This window comes from Aulonocara sp. 'chitande type north' Nkhata Bay, linkage group LG23 (genome assembly GCF_057382095.1).
Source record: "Aulonocara sp. 'chitande type north' Nkhata Bay isolate Kocher_YH1m ecotype deep benthic linkage group LG23, A_spYH_male_GT1.1, whole genome shotgun sequence".
Taxonomy (NCBI): Eukaryota; Metazoa; Chordata; class Actinopteri; order Cichliformes; family Cichlidae; genus Aulonocara; species Aulonocara sp. 'chitande type north' Nkhata Bay.
The window spans coordinates 14291642-14314694 of record NC_141365.1 but is presented as its reverse complement, the minus strand read 5'-3'; the positions used below and the strand labels follow the sequence as shown (position 1 = coordinate 14314694).

General features: G+C 40.9%; 1 protein-coding gene across 2 annotated transcripts in view; it reads left to right on the top strand.

The window, feature by feature from the left end:
• The window catches only part of gabrg3 (gamma-aminobutyric acid type A receptor subunit gamma3), a 93638-nt gene that overhangs the window by 23995 nt on the left and 46590 nt on the right, over positions 1–23053 (top strand). For both annotated transcript variants that reach the window (XM_086283147.1, XM_086283146.1), the window contains exon 3: positions 18159–18226. In XM_086283147.1, coding sequence (XP_086139273.1) covers positions 18159–18226 — 68 coding nt within the window. The remainder of the gene's footprint in view (positions 1–18158; positions 18227–23053) is intronic.

Genomic DNA, 23053 nt, shown 5'->3' with positions numbered 1-23053 from the left:
TCCTGTCAGGATGCGTCAGACTCAGCTTTGAAAGCAGTGACAGTGATTGATTGATCCAGTTTACACATTGTACGTTTGGTTCACTCTAATACATCACGAGTATTTGTCTCAGTGTCTGGGAAGAAGAGAAAGCCTCCTTTGTATAATGTGGGAGATGAGCGGGGCAGTCTGTCACAATCAAGTCAACCGGTTATTGTTACTGTTGTTTGTGGATTTAGACTTAAACATCTTTATTTATACTGCTTAAAGGATTTTTGTGCAATTAGGTTGGAAGTTTGATCATGATCCAAGGAACAGATATTTCTAACCATAACATAAGGTTGAAAGCATCCTAGAATTCAAGTTTAGATTTTTCTGTCAGGGTGATTCATGTGGCCATTTATAAAGAGCCTTATAGTATTACTTCAGTAACTGCAATGTGCACCAGTAAGCCACAATATTAAAACCATTTGCTTGACCAATAGGGGAATATACTCGGGACTTGTGCAGGTGCCCTGTGGTCTCTGCCTCGGGGCCATTGGCAGCAGATCTTTTAGGTCCTGTGGGTTGCAGCACAGTTGGTGTTCAAAATGCTGAGGAGGGTTGTCATGAACCACAGTGGATGCACACAAGTGGGATCCAAGAGCAGACTCAATACACCTAATGCGTATTGAGTCTGAAGAACAGCTGAACAACCAAGTTAGCGAAAATGTGGAACTGAAGAAAACCACGAAGACAAACGAAACAGGGAGGCCGTAATTGGGACCGTGGGAGGGATCAGAGCGGGACCGTGGGGCTCAGAAGGGGGAAGTGTGTCCGTGGGAAGCGAACCCGAGGAGGCAGTGATGAGGACAGATGGTGCACTTAGTGATCCGAGCAGGCTGAAGGACAGGCAGGTGGCAGACACAAATTGACGTAGTTCATGTAACACATATATACAAAGCTTTTGCGGGGAGCCCAGTTACCACTGAGGGGTGACTAACGGACTGGCGTGGAGCATCCGTCAGCGCAGGGTTAAATAGTCCTCCAGGTAATTGCCCGGAATGGGATGCAGGTGTGATGGTGATGGTCCAGCCCGGGGGTGTGGCCACCGGGGCATCCCACACACTCCTTAGACACAGGGCCACGGACCATGACAAGGGTGGTACATGTCAAAACAACCTACTCACCAGGACCCAAGGTTTCATAGCAGAACTTTGCACTTTAACAAGATGATTAATAGGCATAACTTTAAAGTCAGTGGTTTTATTGTTTCAATTTAAATCAGGGGCTCTGTCGAAATACATTTAACGGTCACAATCTGTGATGCACTCTTTATACGTGCAACAAGAGACAGCTGAAAAGTGCTAAAAGCACTAAGGTGTGAGTACAACTCTTAGATTGAAGTTGGCCTTGATTGCAGCTGTATTGCAGTTATTTTCCCACACTTTCGTTAAAGGGCCCTCCTTAAACTGGCTCTGGTGTCTACTTACTGGGTGACAGATGATCAGCTGTGGTACAGCTAGCCCGAAGGGGGTGATCTGTTCTGCTTTTTGAATATTTCAGAGCCCTTGGCATTTCTTCTTGCAATGAGCTCAGACAGTGAGAGTAGAAGTCTTTATGCCATCAGTCCTTATGCTGTGGCTTAGAGTATGCAGACGCCAACCGAGAGGCTGGGACTATCCCATGTGTGGTTATGTCATCAGGAGTTCCTTTTTTTTTTTTTTTTTTTTTTTGCCTGTCCCGTTTGGCTCTTTTGCCATCAGAATTGTTGTCTAAAGGCAAAGAAAGATGCCCAACGGATTTACTTTACCAAATTGACCATCCCAGCCTTGCCACAATGGTCCATTTGATTCACCTTTTATTGTTTATTTTATTTTCACTTACTGAATATGGGACAGACTTGACTGGGGGAAAGAAGGGGAGAAAGAAAGAGGGAAAGAGAAACAGCTGAGAAGAGGGACGGGGGAGAAGGGCAAAAACCAAAAACCAACAGAATGAGCAGAAAAAGAAAAAAAAGAAGAAAAAAAGAAAAAAAAATGCATATATCAATCACCTGGGTCACCTGCTGAGAAAGAAAAAAGAAAACAAGCAGAAGAGAACAAGAGTAATAGAATAAACAACATCACAATGATATATGGGAATATGACAGTAAATACTAAATATTAAACATTATTGTGCAGCACATAAGATCAACAGAACACAGTGTGCTTTGAGGTAGGAGCCAAAAAGGGTGTAGTTTGTGGGTGTGATCACCCGTGTGTACACCTGTGAGCATGGACGTGCTTGTTTTTTTTTTAAAAGGTTCCTTCATGTAATGATCTGCTAGAGGGTGTGGGGGGGCCACAGCCCCGTCCTCCAGGGCATGAAGCAGGTATGGAGGAGATCAAAACTCCAGACATCCAGAGGCCCCCAGAACACAAGAGACCAAGGAAGACCAACAGAGGGGCAGCCGCGCCACTGTCCCAGAAAGAGCTGAGGAGAGTCCCAGATGAGGGCTCACTCAGCAGCCGCGGAGCAGAAGCCAGGGGGAGTTGCAGTGACGCGCCCGTGAGCTCCGCCGGCAGCCAGCCGTGCCTGAGTGACCGAGCCCCAGGCCGAGAAGTGGCCCGAGCAAGCCCCAGGCTCCAGGCCCTGATAAGCGGCCGCCAAGGAGTGAGCCGGTGTGTACCTGGACGCCCATCCCCGGACACAAAGAACCACCAACGCACCGATGTCTGAGGGAGTCCGCCACTGGCAGGGGAAGTGGTGGTAGGGGGAGATAGGCCTCCATACCTTGGAGGGCCTGAGATGTCCCCAGAGAGGTGGCGCCTGACACCCAACCTGACATATAGACACAGAAATACAGGCACACACATATACAAACATCCATTCCCATCCTCATGCTCTCATATACACTTACTCCACACTCAACCAACGTGGAGACAGACATAAAGAGACGTTGTACACACGATCACACTCCCCAAGCGTACTCTAAGCCCCGGGTCTAGGTACCCTTGCCCCTGGAGGGGGGGAACTGCACCCAGACCCAGGTGGTGTTTCCCTTTTCCCTGCGGTGGGGGGAGGCAGACCGCCCCGACTCCGCAGCAGCAGGGAGGCCCCACACTCCAGACCGCAGTCGGACAGCCAACTCCTCCTCCTAGCCCTCCCGCTCCAGCAGGTCGCAGAGAATGGGGGTGAGAGAAGACTCCAAACCTCCCTCCACCCGCTCATTGTAGTGTTGATGCATGTGTGTTCTAAGGTGCATTTAAAACCCAGGAGGGCATGGAGCTACCTGCCAGAGAGCAGCAGGTAAGCGCATAGTCCCTCCTGCTAGCCCTCAATGTCTACGTGTATTTAACATTGAGAGGTGGGCAACGATGCCAGGGGTGGGGTGTACACCCTGATGGTACTTTGGATTCCGTGTATCGTGCCCACCCCCAAGATCCTATATGTATGTGTAATGAGAGTGTGAGTAATGTAAATGTCTAAGTTGTGGGATAAAATTGAGGCAGAGGCAGCCAGAAGGGGACGGGGGGGGGGGTGGCCTCCTCTGCACCCTGGTGACATACCCCTACTCCAAGGTCCTGCATGTGTGGGTGGTTGTGGTGGAGCGGGAAGAGGGAGGCAGCTGGAGATGGGGAGGGAAGGAAGGGAGGGGCAAGTGACCCCTCCCTGGGGCCAGCTCCCCCGCTGACCCCAGTAGGCACTCCCACACTCCGCGACCCGCCAGGGAAAGGGGGCCCAGGCCCATCCAGACCGGGGCCCAGCGCAGCAGCGCCTCCCGGCCCCACAGAGCCCAGGACAGTCCACCCAACCCCACCACAGAGAAAACTGCACCCACCCCACCATCCACTCTTCTTCCAGACTACATAAGACAATAAACACCCAGGCTGAGATCTTCCTCCACCTCTCCTGTATCTCCCCCTCCTGTAGAGAGAGCCCCTGAGGAGAGGAAAGCTCCTGCAAGATGTGACAATCTTCCCCACCAGTTGAAGAGCCCCCCAGGTGGCTCGATGCACCGGCGGCACCCTGCTCCAGGGCTGGGCCCCCATGTACCCACCCGCCCACAACCCCGGCAACACACCAACCAGGACCCAAGCCCCCGAGGCCCGGCCCGGGCCCCAGCCCAGAGACGGAGCGCCCCCAGAACCTCACGCCCATCCCGGACCCACCCAGGGGCAGCCAGGCTACCAGGTCAGTAACCCACGTCCGTCAGCACAGACCCTCCCCTAGTCCCGCTGCACGCAGCCGCGAGGAAACAGTCACCTGAGAGCCAACAGAGCCCCTAACCGGACATGACCGCTACCCCGGGTTGAGCCCCCAGGAGTCATCAGGAGTTCCTGCTAGCTCATGTGATTAACAACCAGACTAAAATATGCAGCAGTGGGTAGTAGCTACTCCAACTATGGGGAAGGACAAGAAAAAAATGATAATAATAATTTTTAAAAGATTTTTCTAAAGCTTGAGATACTTAATAAATTATGTAGTCACGTGTGTGAGGTATCTAGTCAAAAAGATTGGTTGGTAAAAATGTTTCTTGGTAATAGTCAGAATTTGAACAAGTTTTTTGGTCAGTTATTATAATCATAAGTCAAAATTATGACTTACTGAAGCAGGATTATAGAACAGTTATTCAAACATTTGATTTGACAAAATAATCAGATTGTAAGAGAAGTTTTTTTAAGTGAACTTATGTCATCAAGGTAAATGAGTTGTTAAAGCCGGTTTACGTTAAGTTAAAAGATCTTTTTTTTAACTTAATATTTCAATCAAAGTTTCTTTGTCTGATAAATGAAAGGATTATAAACATAAGTAATAATGTTGTGGTACGAGGACTAGTAGAAAAACTATATTTCATGTTACATTGTGACTTAGATTGAAAAGAGATACTCAAAACTATGATTAATTTTAAAATTAAACATTTGAGTTATTTCACAATTTTAAAATGACAGAAAATTAAGACAGACATTTTCCACTTGAGATTATATGATATAACATTTTGTTTAACTACAGAATTACAATTTTAATTGCAAGATAAAATGTTAATAACTAGATCAAAATCATAATATCCAGTGTTCTTATATTCACCAAGTCTGTAGTTAAATACGGTTCATTTTTATATAGTCAAACTTTTTCAGTTTTATATACTTTATGGTAGGTTTATACATTATGAGTCTTTATAAGTATAGTATAATTATGACAACACTTTGCCATCACTGTGTAGATCAGAATCCAACTGAATTAGAAATAAAGAAACACAATAATTACCAAGATTAGAAAAAACTGATGTGAATTTTGCAATATATGTATTTAAAAAGTTTAACAAATACTTTGTAATGATATTAATGTGACAACACATAAACTAATTAGACTTGAAAATCTCATAATATGAAGAACTGTATTAAAACAGCTCTAAACAAAGCGAGCACAACAGCAAACTGGAACCACCAGATAACAAAAGAGTCAAGAAACAACTCAAACATTAAATATACTTAATCTCAAAAGGAAACTAAAACTCAGAAAACTAAGAACCATTTCTCAAAGACCTGGGAACCATGGCACTTACTTCTTGCTCTATACCTTTTTGTGATAAGTCCTGAGAAATTACTGAAAAACAGAAGGTAGCCACTCAATAGAGGATTTGGTGGGTAGAGCCAAATTCCCTCAGAATAACACAGGAGGTCAGAAGAACTGATCAGTTTGACTATTTAAATAAACTCGGATGGTTACGAATGTTACATCCAGTGAAAGCAAAGATAATGAAAATGCATTTTCAGTGCTGTTTGTCATTGTTTGACAGTTCATGGAGACTAAAGCAGCAAAAGATAAAGAGAGGTGAGAAGTAACATGGACTTATAGATGAGTACCGTCCTGGCATTCCTTTGTCTTTTATTTTATTCAAATCCGTTCTCTTTGAATAGAGCTGACAGCCGAGCGCGGCCTGACAAGGACATTTCTAATTTTGTTTTACCACAGAAAGGCAAATATGCAGCTACGGTGACACGTTTTTGTTTGCCGTAAATATCACTGTCAGTGTGTCAAACACAGAGACGAGGTTGCAGTTTGTCTCCGCTCGTCACCGCCGGCTCATGTACAGACAGGGCCAGGCTCCAGTGCAAACCTGAAGCAAGATTAGCTAATGTCTCTATAGACCTGTTCATCATGCTCTGCCCACTCTAATGGCAAATAAATCTCACAACAGGCTTCCCTTCATTGGAGGAGCGTATAAATGTCTCCAAGTGCCCGTTCACCAGTGCACAGCTGATCGCACACTTTTTAATGTGTTGGTATTTGATCTGAACAGTACAACATATTTAATGGAACCACAGATAGTATTCTCTGATGGCTGCATGGATAAATAACCTACACACTAATGCTAATTAATTTCTAGTTCATGCCATCTCTTTCCCTAAAGTTAATGAGCTGTCTCCATCTACTGATTGACTAGTCACAGCCTAACTGTTGCTAAAACAAAGAACTTACAGATCGAAATTTTTAAGGTCAGCTGTGATTCTTTTTTAAAACGAACTTGCATTGAGCTACAAAAACTATGAAGCTACATCTCCTTCACTGAAACATTTCAGAGGGTTGTATTTGTAATTCTGCAAAAACTCTGGTACATGTTCTTTTTCATTTTTGTGTATAATGTGTCCTTTTTATTATGTAGCTGATTGTCTTGATTTTTATGTTTTCTTCTTTTATTTTTTTTTTATTTTTGTTAACCCATTTTACACTGATCTATGAATCATTCAAGCATAAAAAAGGCGCCTAAAAGGAATGAAACACTGTTAATCCCACATAACATAACAAACAAGTATGAACCAATTCTAAAAATGTACCTTTAGGGACTTTGTTACAAGCAGTATGTCACAAAAAATAGTTTTCTAATTTCTTTAGCTGAATCATTGAAAAATGCCAAAGATAATGCAGCTCGACAGGCATAAAACAGATTTTTTTGGACTAACAAGGTGATTCTCAAAGAGCTATTAGCTCAAAACTTGGCCTGTCTCAGCATGGTGTGCAGCGTGTCCTTTAAAAATAAATAAAGGATCATCTATGTCTAAAACATTCTCAGATTTTATGAAACAGAATGATCTTGTTGATCCATGGAGATTTCGCAACCCTTCAATCAAAAAATTTTCATTCTTCTCTCAGGTCCACCAGTCTTATTCCAGGATTGATTATTTTTTCATCGACAGAACTCTTAATTCATGTGTTAATTCTTCCGACTATTCTGGTATTGTAATATCTGATCATTCTCCTCTGCTATTGGATGTTCATCTTTCTACCCATAAACGTAGCCCTCCACTTTGGAGATTTAACTCTCTCCTTCTGGCGGATAAAGAATTTTGTGAATTTATTTCAGGCTCTATTGAGGAGTTCTTGTCCTTCAATCAGGATGATTCTGTCTCATATTCTCTGCTATGGGAGACTCTTAAATGCTACCTGAGAGGTCAAGTTATTTCTTACTCTGTCCGTGCTAATAAAAAGATTAATGCCAGGCTTAAAGAACTTATAGCTGCAATTAGTAACCTTGATCAAAGTTATACACTGAACCCTTCTCCAGAATTACTGAAGCAGCGCCTTGATTTGCAAGCAGAATTTGATCTTATGTCAACCAAAGAGGCTGAGCACTTATTACTACGCAGTCGTGGCTCATATTACGAATATGGTGACAAGGCTAGTCGCTTGTTGGCACATCAGTTACGACGTCAGGCCTCCTCGCGTGTGATCCCCATTATTAAACACTCTGATGACAATATTACTACAGATCCCTTGGAAATTAATTCTACCTTTAAAACATTTTACTCTTTGTTGTACAGGTCCGAATTTCCCACGGATAAAGCTAAAATGAATGCATTTCTTCATAATCTTTCAAACCCTGTTATTGGTGCTAATGATGCGGGGCAATTGGACTCCCCATTATCTGTTGAAGAAGTATTAAAAGCTATTACAGCTATGCAGTCTAATAAAGCCCCGGGCCCGGATGGGTTTCCAATTGAATTCTATAAAACATTTATTGGTAAATTGGCACCATTGCTTTTGTCTGTGTTTAACGAATCCTTGGAAACCGGTTCATTACCACCTACTTTCACACAAGCAACCATAGCGCTCCTTCTCAAAAATGACAAGGACCCAACCTCCTGTGGTTCCTACAGGCCATTATCTCTGCTTAATGCCGATGCAAAGGTATTGGCTAAAGTAATTTCATCTCGCCTTGAGGATGTGCTTCCTCGAATTATATCTGAAGAGCAGAATGGCTTTATAAAGGGACGGCAATTGTTTTTTAATACCCGTACACTCTTTAATGTTATTTACTCAAAGCGTCTATCTGAACTTCCTGAACTTGTGATTTCTTTAGATGCTGAAAAGGCTTTCGATAGGGTGGAGTGGGAGTACTTGTTTGCAGTTTTAGAGAAATTTGGTTTTGGTGATAAATTTATTTCCTGGATTCGGCTTCTTTATTCGTCCCCTAAAGCCAGTGTTCATACTAATGATGTTTACTCTGATTATTTTGCGCTGGGTCGTGGTTGTCGTCAAGGTTGCCCTTTGTCTCCCTTACTCTTTGCCATTGCCATCGAGCCTCTGTCTATTACATTGCGATCTTCTTCTGTATTCAGGGGAATCATCCGTAATGGAATTACACATAAAGTATCATTGTATGCGGATGACTTGTTATTATATATGACTGACCCCGCATGCTCCATCCCTGCTGTTTTAAGTATTCTGGAGAACTTCAGTTCGTTTTCAGGTTATAAATTGAATTTGGGGAAAAGTGAGTGTTTTCCTGTTAATACGGCAGCACGTCAACTTCAACAGTCCGATCTACCCTTTCGTCTCAGTCCGTCTGGGTTTAAGTACTTAGGGATTAACGTGACTCGCTCTCTAGCTGGCCTTAAATCAGCAAATTTGTCTCCTCTTATATCTAGGGTCACATCTGATATTCAAAGATGGGGTAATCTCCCCCTTTCTTTAATCGGTAAGATTAACGTTGTTAAAATGAACATCTTACCAAAATTTTTATTTTTATTTCAGTCAATTCCCTTATTTTTGCCGAAACATTTTTTTGTTTCACTGGACAAGATTATTGGTTCTTTCATTTGGGGAGGGAAGCCACCTAGGGTCTCTAAAACTTTGCTGCAGCGATGCAGATTTAGTGGAGGACTTGCATTACCTAATTTTTTAGTCTATTACTGGGCCGCTCACATCCATAAACTTTGCTACTGGCTAAAATCTTCTGGTTCCTCGTGGTGTAAATTGGAGCTATCATCATGTAAGGGCTCTTCTTTACCGGCTTTGCTCTATTCCTCTTTACCCGTGAGACCCTCTCTGTACACTGATAATCAGGTGGTTCTTAACACACTCAAAATCTGGTTTCAGTTTAGACGTCACTTTAATTTTGTAATGCCGTCTTCCTCGGGTCCTCTAAGCGAAAACCATTTGTTTCCCCCTTCACTTTTGGACTCGACATTTTCAGTGTGGTGTGACAAGGGTATAAAACAGTTCAAACATTTATATGTGGATGGTGTTTTCGATAGTTTTCCCAACTTGTCTTCTCGTTACAATCTCCCTGTTACCCATTTGTTTCGCTATTTTCAAATTCGAAATTTTGTTGCTAAGTGTTTCCCAAATTTCCCCTCTTTACCTCCAGAACAGCAGTGGGACACTACGTTATCATTTGTTCCTCATCACAGAGGAACCATTTCGAAACTCTATGATGCTATTCTGTCTTTTAGTAACCACTCTAATGTTAAGCTTAAGCGTACATGGGAAGAAGAACTGGGATTTCGAATACATGAGGAGTCTTGGGAACGGGCTATAACGAGGATACGATCTTCCACCTCCTGTGCTCGTCTTGGACTTATTCAATTTAAGGTCATACACAGGGTGCATTTCTCTAAGTCTAGACTTTCTGAATTGTATCCAGAAGTGGAAAATAAATGTGATAAATGCCATGGTTCTCCTTGTCACCTTAGCCACATGTTTTTTCTGTGCCCTGAGCTACAAGGTTTCTGGACAAGGTATTTTGCTATTATGTCAACTGTTCTTGGGGTAACTCTTCATCCTTGTCCTCTGATTGCTGTGTTTGGGATTCCTGCTCGCTCACTTACACTTGATTCCACACAAAGGGATATTATAGCCTTCACATCCCTATTAGCGAGACGTCTAATATTGTTGCATTGGAAGTCTGCTAAGTATCCTACTATTTCCCGGTGGCTTAAAGATGTCATGTTTTTTTTAAAACTTGAAAAAATTAAATATACGTTGAGAGGTTGCACAGCCAAATTTTTTCACAAGTGGCAACCCTTTATCTCTTATTTTGCTAGTCTAGAGGTATTGCCTGTTTAAATCTACTTTTGTTACTGTTATATTCCTCTAATATGTTTGATGGTTGTGTTGATCTGTGTGGGACTGGGGGGGGGCGTTGTGTTTTGTTTTTTTGTTTTTTTTGTTGTTGTTTTTTTCATATATATATATATATGTTAATTTACTTAGAAAATTAAGAAAGGTTGATTGTATTTCGGTAACTGCAAGTACTGTTTTCTTTTTTCAATAAAAATATTTTCAAAAAATAAATAAATAAATAAATAAAGGAACTGGACAAGTAGAGGACAAAAGCAGAAGTAGCAGGCCTAAAAAATTATCTAAAGCAGATGAACAGTATCTGAAAGTCATGTCCTTAAGAAATAGGAAAGATAACAGCAGAGACCTGACACAGGAGCTGAGAGAAGCATTTGGACCTTCAGTTGATCTGAAGACATATCGGCTGTCAACGAGTCATTCTTAGGGAAACAGCGAAAAAAGGCTGTGGTATGCCAAGTTACACAAGAACTGGACTGAAATCAGTGACAACAGGTTTGATGAAGTGAAGAATCCAAATGTGGAATTTATGGTTCAGACAGCTCAGGCTGTGTGAAGAGTAAAAGTGGTCAGACAGTAAGCACAGTATTGAATCTTTCATACATTACAAATATTAGAAGCACAAACAGAGAACCAATATTCTTTTATAAAATATAACAATCATTTTAGTTGCTAAATGGCTCGAGACATTTGAGGGTTTAATTTGTAATCAAAATGCTCACTTGCCCTTTGAAAACCTCGACCTCCACATACTTTTCATTGCACAGTATGACATCACAGTACTTCCTGTTGAACTTTTTAGGTCAGTGATTCATGCTGATCCATTTAAGCATAAGAAAAGCACAGTTACACAGCAGTATACCTTTATATAATGATAGATGTACTATGACTCACGTGTGCAATCAAAAGAAGGGGAAATTTTGGGGTCACTTTAAGTCATTGTTTTTCTGCTTGTTTGACCCTTGTCTCCATCTCTGTTGACTGTTATAAAATACTGAGAGTGTGACTCTTCCTTATTTGAAGACTGACCTCATGAGTTTTTTGTTTTGAAAAAGAAAATTGACCGGTGTTTCTCATGTATGCGTGCTGTTCAGGAGCGATTAGCACAGGTGAGGAAACGAGCAGCACGAGTGTGTTGCTGCCCAACTATCAGGGTTAATTGTGTCCAATTACTTTGTTGCCTGGGCGGTCGCTCTGCTGCCAGCACGTATCCTGTTGCAGTCACTGACATAATCATCTGACAGCTTCCACACACTTCACCTGTAGGAGTGTAAGTACTTGCAGCCTGGCCTATGTGGTGGTGGTGGTGTTAAAAAAAGTTATGATGAGAGGTTTTGGACAAATATTCCAGATATTTTTACATTTTACCTCAGATCAATTTAGTTTGCTCACCAGTTGTTGTGCCATTATGAATATAGTGGCCTTGAAAAGCTGCCTCAGCGGGAGCTCTCCAGAAATGTTCTCTCATGTGCCATCTGTTAGCATGTGAAGCGAATGCTGGAAGGGAGACTGGCAGGTGTAAAAAATTCTTGCTGTGCATTTAATTGGCTGAGACATGAAGACTCTAAAGACAGGTAATGTAAAATGATGGAAGAGCTCATGTACAGACAGGGCCAGGCTCCAGTGCAAACCTGAAGCAAGATTAGCTAATGTCTCTATAGACCTGTTCATCATGCTCTGCCCACTCTAATGGCAAATAAATCTCACAACAGGCTTCCCTTCATTGGAGGAGCGTATAAATGTCTCCAAGTGCCCGTTCACCAGTGCACAACTGATCGCACACTTTTTAATGTGTTGGTATTTGATCTGAACAGTACAACATATTTAATGGAACCACAGATAGTATTCTCTGATGGCTGCATGGATAAATAACCTACACACTAATGCTAATTAATTTCTAGTTCATGCCATCTCTTTCCCTAAAGTTAATGAGCTGTCTCCATCTACTGATTGACTAGTCACAGCCTAACTGTTGCTAAGTGGTACTGTATGCAGGTGCTGAATTACAGCCTGCCACCCAATTATACTGTACATAATGAAGAAAGTAATGTAATGCAGCTTCACTGCCAAAGATACACATCTTCAATGAGACATAATTAAATACTGAACTAGATTTTGTTTGTAGTCTCTTACAGCCCACTCAGTTCGATCTATTCTTGCTGGAGTGGAAGACAAGAAAAACTTTCCATTTATGCTCAATTCTGTGTGTATAATGATATGAGTGGCAGACTTTGTGAATGTCTCTTATTTCAAAACTGTGGTTTCTTCATTTCTGGGAGAACTAGCCGTTTCTTGATAAGGCAAGACTGACAGACTTGTCGCTTGCGCCTACTGGTTATGCAAAATCAGAAAAATTGCCAGAAGAATCTCCGCCGATGAGTCGTGAAGCAAGGTTTTAGAATTGGAAAATTTTTAAGTTGTACAAATGCTGATTCACCTGTTTGTGTCATGATATGCAAGGGTAGATTGTGTGAAGAGAAAGAGGTGGAACCAAATGCAGACAACGGAGAGGTGGAAGCCTTTATTGTTGGCTGCACAAAATACTACAAAGCAAAAGGCAAGAGGAGACTGGGATGACTAATAAAAACATAAACTGCAGAAAGCTAAACACAGAAAACCAATACTTGATAACCTGAGACCTGGATGGAACCTTTGACTTGACAAGACAAGACAAGACAGCTGATATGACGAGACAAAGGGGAAACTCAAAACACGGGACGCGAGACTGTTAAAGTAAAACAGGAACCAAGAGATGTGCACAAAAATGCAGACTTGACATTGTGACATATGGAAGAGACACAACTGGGAAACAGATGAATAAACATAAAGACAGAACCAAACCTACACTGGAGACATGACCCACTAAACATGGGAGGCCCATTTATGACCTGTCATTTTATTTGCCATTAGAATATTTTAAATTTCATAACTATTTCCTGCCATGAATTTGTGAATATATTTCTTTTCATGCAGGAATTGGCCTGTTAGTCTGGCTAATGGTTTCCAGGATTATGGAAAATTGCCTGAAAATATGTATGTTTTTTTTTTAAAAAACATTAGAATCATTGATTTGGTTGTAATTTGGTGGTAATTATTCCATAATTAGGCATCTCGTTTTGGCTCGTTTTTGTAGTCACACAAGGGAAAATAGTGGCACAACCAAAATTGTGATGGTGTGCATTGCCTTTGAAATGGTTATTCCAAAGACATGCACCTGGTCTGCAACCACACAGACTTATGCTTTTCTCTGATCACACATAGTTTTATCAAAGTTTTAAAATAAGTCTAAGTATGACATTTACAAGGTCACCTACAATTATCCAGCCTGTAGTCCATGTTCAGATTTTTCTGGATGATACACTTTTAAAAACATATTAAAAGACAATTAAAGCTGAAAATAGGATATTTTTATAGAAACAGATCTCAATTCGCTAGGATGGTGAACCCCAGCAAATCGAAGAGAGTATGTATTGCATGTCTGTCAGTGACAAAGCTCTGCTGCAATGACTGCCTCCTTACCGCCGCTCCTTGATTGAATTTAAACAAAGAACTTACAGATCGAAATTTTTAAGGTCAGCTGTGATTCTTTTTTAAAACGAACTTGCATTGAGCTACAAAAACTATGAAGCTACATCTCCTTCACTGAAACATTTCAGAGGGTTGTATTTGTAATTCTGCAAAAACTCTGGTACATGTTCTTTTTCATTTTTGTGTATAATGTGTCCTTTTTATTATGTAGCTGATTGTCTTGATTTTTATGTTTTCTTCTTTTATTTTTTTTATTTTTGTTAACCCATTTTACACTGATCTATGAATCATTCAAGCATAAAAAAGGCGCCTAAAAGGAATGAAACACTGTTAATCCCACATAACATAACAAACAAGTATGAACCAATTCTAAAAATGTACCTTTAGGGACTTTGTTACAAGCAGTATGTCACAAAAAATAGTTTTCTAATTTCTTTAGCTGAATCATTGAAAAATGCCAAAGATAATGCAGCTCGACAGGCATAAAACAGATTTTTTTGGACTAACAAGGTGATTCTCAAAGAGCTATTAGCTCAAAACTTGGCCTGTCTCAGCATGGTGTGCAGCGTGTCCTTTAAAAATAAATAAAGGAACTGGACAAGTAGAGGACAAAAGCAGAAGTAGCAGGCCTAAAAAATTATCTAAAGCAGATGAACAGTATCTGAAAGTCATGTCCTTAAGAAATAGGAAAGATAACAGCAGAGACCTGACACAGGAGCTGAGAGAAGCATTTGGACCTTCAGTTGATCTGAAGACATATCGGCTGTCAACGAGTCATTCTTAGGGAAACAGCAAAAAAAGGCTGTGGTATGCCAAGTTACACAAGAACTGGACTGAAATCAGTGACAACAGGTTTGATGAAGTGAAGAATCCAAATGTGGAATTTATGGTTCAGACAGCTCAGGCTGTGTGAAGAGTAAAAGTGGTCAGACAGTAAGCACAGTATTGAATCTTTCATACATTACAAATATTAGAAGCACAAACAGAGAACCAATATTCTTTTATAAAATATAACAATCATTTTAGTTGCTAAATGGCTCGAGACATTTGAGGGTTTAATTTGTAATCAAAATGCTCACTTGCCCTTTGAAAACCTCGACCTCCACAGTATGACATCACAGTACTTCCTGTTGAACTTTTTAGGTCAGTGATTCATGCTGATCCATTTAAGCATAAGAAAAGCACAGTTACACAGCAGTATACCTTTATATAATGATAGATGTACTATGACTCACGTGTGCAATCAAAAGAAGGGGAAATTTTGGGGTCACTTTAAGTCATTGTTTTTCTTCTTGTTTGACCCTTGTCTCCATCTCTGTTGACTGTTATAAAATACTGAGTGTGACTCTTCCTTATTTGAAGACTGACCTCATGAGTTTTTTGTTTTGAAAAAGAAAATTGACCGGTGTTTCTCATGTATGCGTGCTGTTCAGGAGCGATTAGCACAGGTGAGGAAACGAGCAGCACGAGTGTGTTGCTGCCCAACTATCAGGGTTAATTGTGTCCAATTACTTTGTTGCCTGGGCGGTCGCTCTGCTGCCAGCACGTATCCTGTTGCAGTCACTGACATAATCATCTGACAGCTGGTGGTGGTGGTGTTAAAAAAAGTTATGATGAGAGGTTTTGGACAAATATTCCAGATATTTTTACATTTTACCTCAGATCAATTTAGTTTGCTCACCAGGTGTTGTGCCATTATGAATATAGTGGCCTTGAAAAGCTGCCTCAGCGGGAGCTCTCCAGAAATGTTCTCTCATGTGCCATCTGTTAGCATGTGAAGCGAATGCTGGAAGGGAGACTGGCAGGTGTAAAAAATTCTCGCTGTGCATTTAATTGGCTGAGACATGAAGACTCTAAAGACAGGTAATGTAAAATGATGGAAGAGCTCTTTGCTATGCAAATGTGAACACTCGTGGCAGCAGTGTGTCACAGCTGTCACTTAGCTGTTAAAGCTTGAGGTTTAAATGACACTTTTACACCTGTCCATGAAATGACCGAGAGCAGCAGAGGCGGGGAAAGCCAGGGGTGTCCCTCCATGAATAAGGCAGGCTGGTGTAAATTAATTAAAGAAAAGAAGAAAGGAAGTCCTTTAAGTTGTTGTGTTTGGAATGTGTGTATCGATGTATATTGATGGTGGTTGCAAAAAAATGAAGACTGAGGCAACTTCCTGGTGTGAAAATTGTTGGCTCAGTGTGTTACAGCCATAATTACCAGATTGTACAGATGCAGCCAATCTCATCTTATTTGAAAGCCTAGCATGTATTTAGTAAGTTATCAGTTGCTGTATACATATCACCTAATACGAGCCCTTCTAGGTGGCTTGGTGGATCCATAGATCAATCAAATATTAGACTGGATGTAAATTTTGGAAAACAAGAAGCAAATACAAACACCACCCACTGAACACTGGACGTGGGATAGACGTGCATTGGGTTCATCAGTCCATGACCAATTCTGGACATCTATACAATGTCCAAACTAGGTCCACAAATTGGACGTCCAAGCATGACCCAACTTGGAGGTCAATATGATGGTCAACATTTGAACTTTGGACTGGGTATTTTGTGGTTTATTCATTTAAATTAATCAACTTATTTGTTTTTAACCAGGTCAAACTGTAATTTATTAAAATGTGTTGAAATAAGTTTAAAAGAACATTTGCATTATATATGGTTCATTTTTTACAGTTATCCTGTTTTATTGTGAAGAATGAATGAAGATTGTGGTTGTGATCAGTAGCTAGACTGAGAGAAGTTGCGACAAAAAGTATGAGAGTTAGTCCAGTTCATACACAAACACTTGCACAATCTGCTAGATAGTCTTTGTCGATATAGCCATTGTGCAAACTTCCTGTGAGAAGCTGGGGACATTTCTGCTCCAAATTCACCGTGCAGCTGCTCACTTTTGTTTTAGCATCAAGAGCCCGCACCAACCATCCACTGATTATGGACCATCACTCTGCATTCCTTTACACATAACTGTTTCCCATGTTTCCAGGGGGTGGGAACAGGTCCTCCACCCTCTGGAAACATGGGACTACAGAGCCCCTAGAAGCAGTATAAAAGTGCCATCTAAAATGAGCCTAAGTTTGACATTGAAATAATTTCTGTCATTAATCCAACATCTCTTTGCACAGTGGGCGGATGTTTTAAGCTTTGTTTACATATAGTGTATACTCTTTGCAGGCCACAGTCACTGACATGCTGTGGTTACATAGATAACCCTCATCATGTGTAATATTAATCATATTATATAATATTATATTAATGATTTCCTTAAGTTGAGAAACATTTTATGTTACCTGTGAATTAAGGTCACCACAGTCACACAAACACAAGTCTTTTAAGCCTATTTTCCATTAGTACCTACTATTTTTTGAAGCCATTTTTCCCATTGCCGGGTTTCAAAAATGGCGGTTTTGATTTTCATGAAGGAGACACTCTCATGACTCATTAAGAGATGCTACTGACCAGCTAATCGGTGGCATGCAGTCTGACAACGCCACATTTTAGTACCTGTTCGGATCGCTTGGAACTAAAAAAGTACCTGGTACCAGGTACCTAATGGAAAAACCTGAAAACTGTGGTGAACCGTGTCGAGTCAATCTAAGTAGGTCACTGGTATATAAATAGCAACAAACTGTGTTCAGGAATATTGTGAAGGTAAAACTGTGTGACGTGTCTCCTCAAGTCTGTGGTTAAATAATTATATTATGCTGTGATTAGATTAGTAGCTTACAAACTAACCGTTTTGCTCTGTTAGCTTCTTGCTACCTGTGCTGGTGACCTCATGTCAGATTTTGGCATTTTTAATTTGTTTTGTCATTTACTACCTTCATATGATATAGAAACATCAGTCCACATCCACTGGTCCAGTCAGAGATGGAGGCTCCAATGGTTTATCACTTAATTGCATTTAGCTGGTGTCTCGGGTGTAATTCAGCTCACGATTAGCTGGCGAGGGTGAAAACCTGCAGGGAAAAGTGGGACCAAGACCCAGTGGACTACTTCTGATTTTCCTCTGATATTCTACATGGAGTTGTCTTTGTCTGAAATTAAAGTGTAATTCTGCGCTGCACTGTGGTGCAGTCTGTGGCCCGTTGGTGAAAACGCAGCATAATTGCTGCATTAAAGATTTTTAACAACCAGAACTTCCAGAGGGTTGCTTCTCTCAGCAGCTGCTCATTCTTTAAATAATTCTGAACAGTAAATTTTCATTAATGCATCTTCGCTCTGCTTCTCTTTGATTTACAAAGAGGCAGGTATGGTTTTTAAATGTCTCAATCAGCACTGATTTTCTTTACCCTTTTTCTTCTGTTTCCCCTGCAGTTAAACCAACTGTCATTGACGTTGATATATACGTGAACAGTATCGGGCCAGTTTCTTCAATAAATATGGTAAGTCAGACCTTTCTCCATTAATCTACATGAAATTATATGTACATGTGGGTTTATGAGGAATACACAGTGCACAGGTTGAAAGGTGAGAGTGTCTCAGCAGCAGCAGCTGATTCAAACTTTTGGATGTCAGCGACTGACACTTGAACTAATTCAGAACAGTTTACCTGTCTGTGTGCAGATAAAGATATTTTAGGTCCATCCTAACACAAATATGTTTACCTGTTTTTGGTACTCACCATTTATAAGATAATTTCACTGGAACAGCTTATACAACATGGCCAAAATTCATTATGAATTTTGAATGATATTAATATTTATCTCTGAGAGTTTGTTTTTTTTCTCCTAATGGATCTGTCGGGCATAATAGAGAGTGGATATTCCTAATATGGTCATCTCGGGGCATGGCAGTGCTGCGAGTACATAAGTTCCAGTCACCTGCTGGTTTGCAGGAGACAGCCAATCAGATAAAAGCTACCTTAAAGGGAGACAGCTTGTTTCAGACACCGAGTCTGGTTTTGAGCTGTGCTCATACAAAGCTGTGCGGTGCGCTCGGGAATTGAGCATAATAGGTCTAATTCTCCTGCTGGTACCAAAACAAATGCAGAACAACATCTTTATCTTTCATCTTAAAGCATCACCACTTCATTTATCTGTCAAATCTGTTTCCATAACTTATTATTTAGCAGTTACTTACTTAACAGTTATTTACTAACTGTTATCTTTTCAAGCAGCAACATATGAATATATGTAACTTTCCACTTTGATGATTTTAATGTACAAACATATCTAATCAGTATATAATAGTATTTTAGCATTTAGTGCAGTATTTAGCACTTTTCCCCCCTCTGTTGTGCAGTATAAGGGTTATATTTTATTTTAACATGTTGGCTTTAAAATTTAATCTGAATTTATTCCAAAACTTGCATATATTGCATAAATAAATGTAACACTTCTTATAGTTTAAATTCTCTCCTTACATTTCTGCATGTATTATGCGCAGCATAATTCTGCTTAAAGCATAGCCTTGCTCGTTATCTTTTATGTTTCCTCCAATCCTCAATATAAAAGAAGAAAAGAAAGGAAAAAGTGCAAGGACAACATACAAATATCACAAGAAATCAGCACAGAAAAATGAAAATGAAATGAATAAATAAAACCTCATCTCCCAGAGGCTGAGGAGCCTGCAGCATGAGAGGCTTAAATGCTGTCAAATCAGAGGGATGAGATCAGTTTGGATGTAGGAAGAGGAGGAAAGCATACAAATTGTTAAGAGAGGTGAGAGATGGTCACTTTTAACACACTTAGAGTGTATGTGAAGAATGAGGGAGGGGCTTCTGAAGAAGATAGAGAGAGGACTGATTGTCTGATAAGCTGAGGGATGTGAGTTGCTTAGTTTAAAAAGGAAGAACTGCTGAGCCAAACAAAAAACAGGATCATTTCTGTGTGGCATTAAGTCTGTAAAATAAGAGAAGTAAGTGAAGACAAAGGTAAGGCCTGCAATGCTTCATCATAAAATCCATCGTTTGGTTAATTACTGTAGTTTTTTTCTAATGCCAGTATGACATACTATTACTGCTGTTACTGCTTTAGTCAGGTGTGTTAGGCTGTCTGTTCACAGATTGACACTGAAATAAGGAATTTAAGTTCTTCATCTTTGTTACTGTTCTTTAAGCAGCATTAGCAAAACCTTGAGGAAAAAATTATTTAAATTGTGATGCTCACAAAGCATTCATGCAAGAGATTTTATGTGGTTTGTAAACTTTCACAGCCCTGGTCTCAGAGCTTCTGCTTCCATTGTGCCATAATGGCCCCTTTAAAAAATGTGTTACCTCTATTTAGTCTTTTGGAGGCTCACCTCTTCGCCATATTTCCTCCTCCTTTGGTGTTTCAGCAGTCTGCTGCTCTCCAGTCCTGATTGTAAAAGGAATGCAGTCAGCACGTGCCAATCAATAAATCCATCCAAATCTCTCATTTTTGATAACATGATATGATTAACACATAATCTATCAATTTCTTTATACACTGATTCAGCCAATTGCTTGAACGCATTGGCATATATGAGATTGCAGAAAAGCAAATTATCGATCTTTTGCTGCCTAAACAGTCATCAAAGTTTGCTATTTGATGCCAACACTACGGGTTGCCAGCTATAGGCTAATATTTAATACAGCAAAATATGTCAATCAATCAGCATTTTATTTACTGCTTCACAACCACATCACTTCCTTTTTTATTAACTTTCCCCCTTTTAATGTTGTATTAAGTGCTTTAACAATCAGTCTCCTTTTTATGTATTTTCATGAGCTTTGTCTATCTCTGACTTATTTCACACAAACTACTCTTTGCTCTCTTGTTAAATGTAAATAAATATTGATTTATTTCATTAATAAAGAAGGGACAAGGAATATAACCCAGTAGATAAATAGGGTAGGGCAGCACGGTGGCACGGTGGTTAGCACTGTTGCCGCACAGCAAGAAGGTCCTGAGTTCAATTCTAACATCAGGCCGGGGTCTTTCTGTGTGGAGTTTGCATGTTCTCCCCGTGTCTGCGTGGGTTCCCTCCGGGTACTCCGGCTTCCTCCCACCGTCCAAAGACATGCAGTTTGTGGGGATAGGTTAATTGGATAACCCAAATTGTCACTAGGTGTGAATGTGCAAATGAATGTGAGTGCGAATGGTTGTTTGTCCCTGTGTGTTAGCCTTGCGACAGACTGGCGACCTGTCCAGGGTGTACCCCGCCTCTCGCCCTATGACAGCTGGGATAGGCTCCAGCGCCCCCCGCGACCCTGAAAAGGATAAGCGGAAGTGAATGGATGGATGGATGGAGATAAATATGGTCTTCTTTACGAGCACGGTTAGTTCCGTTACACCTCAGATGAGCCTGGGGACATTTTGTGCCACTCCATTTTCTTTTTTTGTTTTCATGCTGTTTTGGTTGTGCTGAATAAATATAGATAATTTTTTCCAGGTGATTTGTTTTTTTTGTTTTTTGTTTTTCATTTTAGAATTGTTGCCTCAGTTCCTTAAATTAGCTTAAAATAGCTAAGCTACAGTGGGGCAAAAAAGTATTTAGTCAGCCACCGATTGTGCAAGTTCCCCCACCTAAAATGATGACAGAGGTCAGTAATTTGCACCAGAGGTACACTTCAACTGTGAGAGACAGAATGTGAAAAAAAAATCCATGAATCCACATGGTAGGATTTGTAAAGAATTTATTCGTAAATCAGGGTGGCAAATAAGTATTTGGTCACCTCAAACATGGAAAATCTCTGGCTCTCACAGACCTGTAACGTCTTCTGTAAGAAGCTTTTCTGTCCCCCACTCGTTACCTGTATGAATGGCACCTGTTTGAACTCATCATCTGTATAAAAGACACCTGTCCACAGCCTCAAACAGTCAGACTCCAAACTCCGCCATGGCCAAGACCAAAGAGCTTTCGAAGGACACCAGGAAAAGTATTGTAGACCTGCACCGGACTGGGAAGAGTGAATCTACAATAGGCAAGCAGCTTGGTGTGAAAAAATCAACTGTGGGAGCAATCATCAGAAAATGGAAGACATACAAGACCACTGATAATCTCCCACGATCTGGGGCTCCACGCAAGATCTCATCCCGTGGGGTCAAAATGATCATGAGAACGGTGAGCAAAGATCCCAGAACCACACGGGGGGACCTGGTGAATGACCTGCAGAGAGCTGGGACCAAAGTAACAAAGGTCACCATCAGTAACACACTACAACGGCAGGGAATCAAATCCCGCAGTGCCAGACGTGTTCCGCTGCTGAAGCCAGTGCATGTCCAGGCCCGTCTGAAGTTTGCCAGAGAGCACATGGATGATACAGCAGAGGATTGGGAGAATGTCATGTGGTCAGATGAAACCAAAGTAGAACTTTTTGGTATAAACTCAACTCGTCGTGTTTGGAGGAAGGAGAATACTGAGTTGCATCCCAAGAACACCATACCTACTGTGAAGCATGGGGGTGGAAACATCATGCTATGGGGCTGTTTTTCTGCCAAGGGGACAGGACGACTGATCCGTGTTAAGGACAGAATGAATGGGGCCATGTATCGTGAGATTTTGAGCCAAAACCTCCTTCCATCAGTGAGAACTTTGAAGATGCAACGAGGCTGGGTCGTCCAACATGACAATGATCCAAAACACACCGCCCAGGCAACAAAGGAGTGGCTTCGTAAGAAGCATTTGAAAGTCCTGGCCTAGCCAGTCTCCAGACCTCAACCCCATAGAAAATCTGTGGCGAGAGTTGAAAGTCCGTGTTGCTCGGCGACAGCCCCAAAACATCACTGCTCTCGAGAAGATCTGCATGGAGGAATGGGCCAAAATACCAGCTACTGTGTGTGCAAACCTGGTAAAGACCTATAGTAAACGTTTGACCTCTGTTATTGCCAACAAAGGTTATGTTACAAAGTATTGAGTTGTATTTTTGTTATTGACCAAATACTTATTATCCACCCTGATTTACGAATAAATTCTTTACAAATCCTACCATGTGGATTCATGGATTTTTTTTTTCACATTCTGTCTCTCACAGTTGACGTGTACCTCTGGTGCAAATTACTGACCTCTGTCATCATTTTAGGTGGGGGAACTTGCACAATCGGTGGCTGACTAAATACTTTTTTGCCCCACTGTATGCAAAAACGGCCAAATTTTATCCTAAAGCCCAAAAATGCCCCATTGAAAATTATCAATCATGATCCCACATTTATTTTGACATTAACTAATGCGTTCCTTTATGTTCAGATTTTATTTTGGACTACTTGCCTTCAATTTTTAATTTTTATTTTTTCCACCTTTTACCGTTC